Source organism: Fibroporia radiculosa (genome assembly GCF_000313525.1).
Source record: "Fibroporia radiculosa TFFH 294 genomic supercontigs, scaffold1662, whole genome shotgun sequence".
NCBI classification, from domain to species: domain Eukaryota; kingdom Fungi; phylum Basidiomycota; class Agaricomycetes; order Polyporales; family Fibroporiaceae; genus Fibroporia; species Fibroporia radiculosa.
The window spans coordinates 1-4,307 of NW_012133616.1; the positions used below are offsets into that span (position 1 = coordinate 1).

The 4,307-nt window shown below is 49.1% G+C and overlaps 1 protein-coding gene across 1 annotated transcript; it reads right to left on the minus strand.

The window, feature by feature from the left end:
* Window positions 1–3,995: 3,995 nt before the first annotated feature.
* FIBRA_08669 (uncharacterized protein) lies at window positions 3,996–4,244 on the minus strand (the record flags this gene model as incomplete). The annotated part of the gene is made up of 2 exons (XM_012330301.1): window positions 3,996–4,050; window positions 4,120–4,244. The coding sequence occupies 2 exons, from the start codon at window positions 4,242–4,244 to the stop codon at window positions 3,996–3,998; spliced, it is 180 nt and encodes a 59-aa protein (XP_012185691.1).
* Window positions 4,245–4,307: the final 63 nt, after the last annotated feature.

Below are 4,307 nucleotides of genomic sequence, written 5' to 3' on the forward strand. Positions count from 1 at the left end.
ACACGGCTGAATTCGGTGCCTGCAAGTTCGGAGTTCACGCCCAGGCTGGGTACGACAACAGAGGGAGATGGATAAGCAGACATCTTGACGAAGTCGGGATGGTACTAGGTAAGTGTAGCAGGAGCGTGGTGGCGAAGAGGGAAAGGCGACTGGCTGCTGTCGGTCTGGCTGGACTCGCTGCAGCAAACGAGACTATATACTCTGCAGAACCCCTCGTCCTTCGCAGTCGGACACAGCAGCCAACCCACCAGATTCCAGCCCGACGCAAGTTTCCTCTGACGGCTACCAGCGTGTTCTCCAGCATCCAACCACGGACATACGACGGGCTTCTTCGCCCCTCTGCTTGTGTCGGGGCGCCAGCTTGCAACGCCGGAGAAGGAAGCTTGATCGGATACTGCGATCACGATTGACCAGGGTGATCCGCGGAGACTTCGCAGCGCCAAATATACTGCCTATTTTGGCGCCATTGGCGAAAGTCTGTGACATTTTGAGGAAGCACAGCGGATCACCCTGAAGTTAAACAGATGGCCTTTTGGAAACCGCATCTGAGTTGTGAACTTCATGTTAAACCCGGACGCGAACCCAACGTCGGCCTCGGACACAAGTGAACCCAGCGCCATATGTATTCTATCATCAAACAAACGTAGGAACTCTTATGAGAAAACCCGGGGGAATAGCCACTGCGGCTCGTACTTACTTACCCTGGTCCCCACATCCTACTAGGTCGTCAGGCCTCAGCTTTTGCTTCTTTTACAACAAGGGGTTGCGTTGATGCCGGATATACGGTATGCGACTGATACGCTTATTCTCGTTGCGTTGCGGCGTATCCGGCTGGGTGAGGTCGTGGACAAAATGAGAGAGTAGTGAAGCGCATGAAGCGCATCGCTTGCGCAGCATCCTATCTCCATTCGTCTCGTCGCATCCTTCTAGATTCAGTAAAATCTCCTATTGGTTCCGCGTGTATGTGGGCAGAACTCCAACTACCCAACATGAGCGGACACGTACGTTTCCCCCAACGAGTGCGCTTGACTGCCTCTTGATAGGACAGAAGAGTTCCCTCATTAATTGCAGTGTTATCTTCTCCCAAGTGCGGCTTATGTATTTGCCAGCAGTAAAGGCCAGTTCACACTCCATCAAAGGCCGCATACAGACATACTGCCAGACAAGTTGATCATCCTGGTCCGCCGCTCGAGCTGGAACGACGAGGCTGCATCATACTGGTCCCCACATGCATGGTCAAATACGCTGTGGTACAGTCAAAACAGTAACCGACGTCGGGATTGTTTGGATGCTGGTTGAGACTGGTACGCACATATGGTATACTACAGCTCATACCACAAGAGAAAAACTCTGCATCAGAAGGTAACGCGAAAACGAATTACAATCTGTTAGCGTATTCGATCTCCAGTAAAAATTTGAAAAAATTCTCGTCACCTCTCCATACCGCCAATCGCTAGTCGCAATCTCCGGCCAATACCTTCTGTGATACAATAGTGGACATTCTTCCAGATGGCAACCTAATTCCGTTTTGATTACTTCCGTCTGTTCTTCAGGCTGGTTCGTTCGCATATTCCGAGTAGTGTCGATCGCTGCAGAATATTCGGGTGTATGTGAAAACGTCCAGTAATCTCGTCCAGATTGTGCGTTAGCACAATGCTGCCAGATTATCGACGGTCACGGAACCATCTCGTGGTCGGGTGACGTTGTGACGCTCGCAGACGCTTAGGGCGTTTGGTAGCTTGAACACATGGAGTTCACAGCAACAAGTAATCAGGAATAAGGTCTGATTTTTGCCTTAGTGAAAACTGCCCGCTATCTACGACATACGAGATCTTTATATACGTATCTAGCAGGGCAGAGGGTAATGCAGAAATAGAAGTAAAACAGAGAGTGATTCGAAACATACAAGACGAGCACATATGTGCAATGAGACAGCAAAGCCTAATCCGGGAAGTGACTCGACATAGCTGACGACTCCGTTACAGATGTATTCTCGCGATCACGGAACGTGACCACGGTCCACTTTGGCCAAAAATGATCATGATCGCCGTGGTCCTTTGCTCAACGCGCCTTCTACAAGGTGGAAATATTCAAGTTCATGACTTTGTAATCTTTGAAGAGAGCCTGAGATATCACGGCCTACTGCTGCACAGCGGAATACATCCAGTGACTAATTTTCTGAGGAAGTTGACGCAAGAGGCGTTGGTGCGAAGGAGCTCACTGTTGGCAGTATTCTACCAGCTAGCAGTACGGCTCTTAATCTGATCTTATGTTGACTTTGGTTGTTCCCAGAACGTGTGAGTGCACGTTTAAAATTCTTACTCGCACAGACACATATGCTTGAATAGATAGATCAGACCAAGTGTAACCTTGAACTTGTTCTCAGAAGTTCAAGCTGAACTTCCCGCCTGCGCGACTGCGCCTTGTTGTGACATCAATCATCCGCGGATCGTGTAAGTGGATGATCCGCAAAGATGACTACTGAAGCTCAGTCGGTGCAAATGCTTCATCTCGAAAGATTCAGGCCAAACGAAATTCGTCGTGGAACTTGTCTAAACATTTGAAACTGAACTTCCGCCCATTGCTCAATGTTTGACCTTCAACATCGGCTCTCCTCCGGCCGCTTTCAAATAACATATAAGATGAAGCGCAATCGCGGCTCCTAGGTATGTTGACCGCCCCGCAGGCCGACCGGGCGCCTCATCCCTCGACTGCAAGGGATTAACGCTTATCTGAGAGGTGTCTTACATCCCGACATCAGCGTTTGGAATATCTTTCTCGTTTCCATCATTGCGAAAGGAAGAAAAAATATGGAGGCATGCTTACCGACTATGATCCTGCATTGGTATGGTCATCTTGGTGTCATAATCTTTGCCTGCCTCTAATTTCCCTATCTTTTTTGTTGCAAGGGACCTGCCCATGTATTTCTGGAGATATTCTTGCCAGGCGGGAATATTTTGGCCAGGAGGACAACAATGACTACAGCAATCTTGAGGTTGACGCCAACAAACACGAGCACGACCAGAATTTAGACCAGGCTCCGCAGCATGATGCAGTACATGCCATGGAGAGTTTTCTTCGGTTTCTTGTTTACATTTGCCTGTCTCGCGATGGTCCAGTCCGGCGTCAAAAGGATTTATGGTTTGATGCGCGGGAATCCAGGGCTCTTCGAGATAGCTGGATGGCACTTTTCGAAGGAAACTTACAACAGTCGGCGGATCGCGAGGCAAAGCTCATCATGCATAGCTGCGTTTTTAAGGAGCTCGTATTGGACCACCCTCCCCCTTATTATTGTGAACTGACATGGCTCCCCGGACAACTTCGTAAGATTCTGCAGGTTGCATGAGACACAGCAGTCTGAGAGTGTCCGCGAAGATTTCATCAAGTCGCTTGATGAAGCGATTCCGCTGCTAGAACCTCTCCCCAATGATTTTAAACTTCAGCAAGAAGAAAAATCGCGGAGGAAGAAAAACGACTGACACACTGAGGAGATATCCCCTACTGCGAAAGGATCAAAAACGGGCAATGCTGCAGCATTATCCACTGCAACTCCGGGCCCCGGTGATCCCGGGTCTCCCACTCCGAAGCGCACGAAGACATCCTATCCAGTTCCGCTTGGAGTACCATCAGCACGTCGATGAAGGATGTCTTGCTATACTGGTTGTCATTGCAACTACTTACTGTCATCTACAAATATATCATGCTACCATATGGCTATCATTACCAATGAACAGGAAATTAAAGTCGTTGAGATACACAACAGTTGACGTTGAACCGTTGGCGGGCCCTCAGATGGTCGTGGAAATGGGAGCAGGACTAGGAACATGCTGCGTATCGTTGGTGAACACATAGGCGTTGCACCATTGAGTTCTCTCAGATATGTACGAGACCCGTGAGATGAGGACGAATCTGCTAATTGATATGAATCGTATCCTCCTGGGGCTCGATCTCCGACGAATAGAAGTGACAGCGGCCATTACTAGTCGAATAATGCGTCATACATTCAAAGCGATGAAGTATAATGATACAAATAGTCGCAGTGGATTAGATCTACAGAGTTGTGAGGGTAGATTATTGTATTAGTAAACTATATATTTCGTCTTGCACAGCTGCATTTACAACCCCAGGACCTTGGCGACATTCTCGTGGCGTGGCACGAGCTTGATGTGGAACGGCACAGGCGACCGGCCAGACAGCCCATCGTACTCCTTCAGGTCAATAGGCTTACCCGGAATCTCGACCATGTTGAACGCCCAAAGCATACGGGAGATCGCCAGCCAGATCTCGCGTTCCGCGACAATCATTCC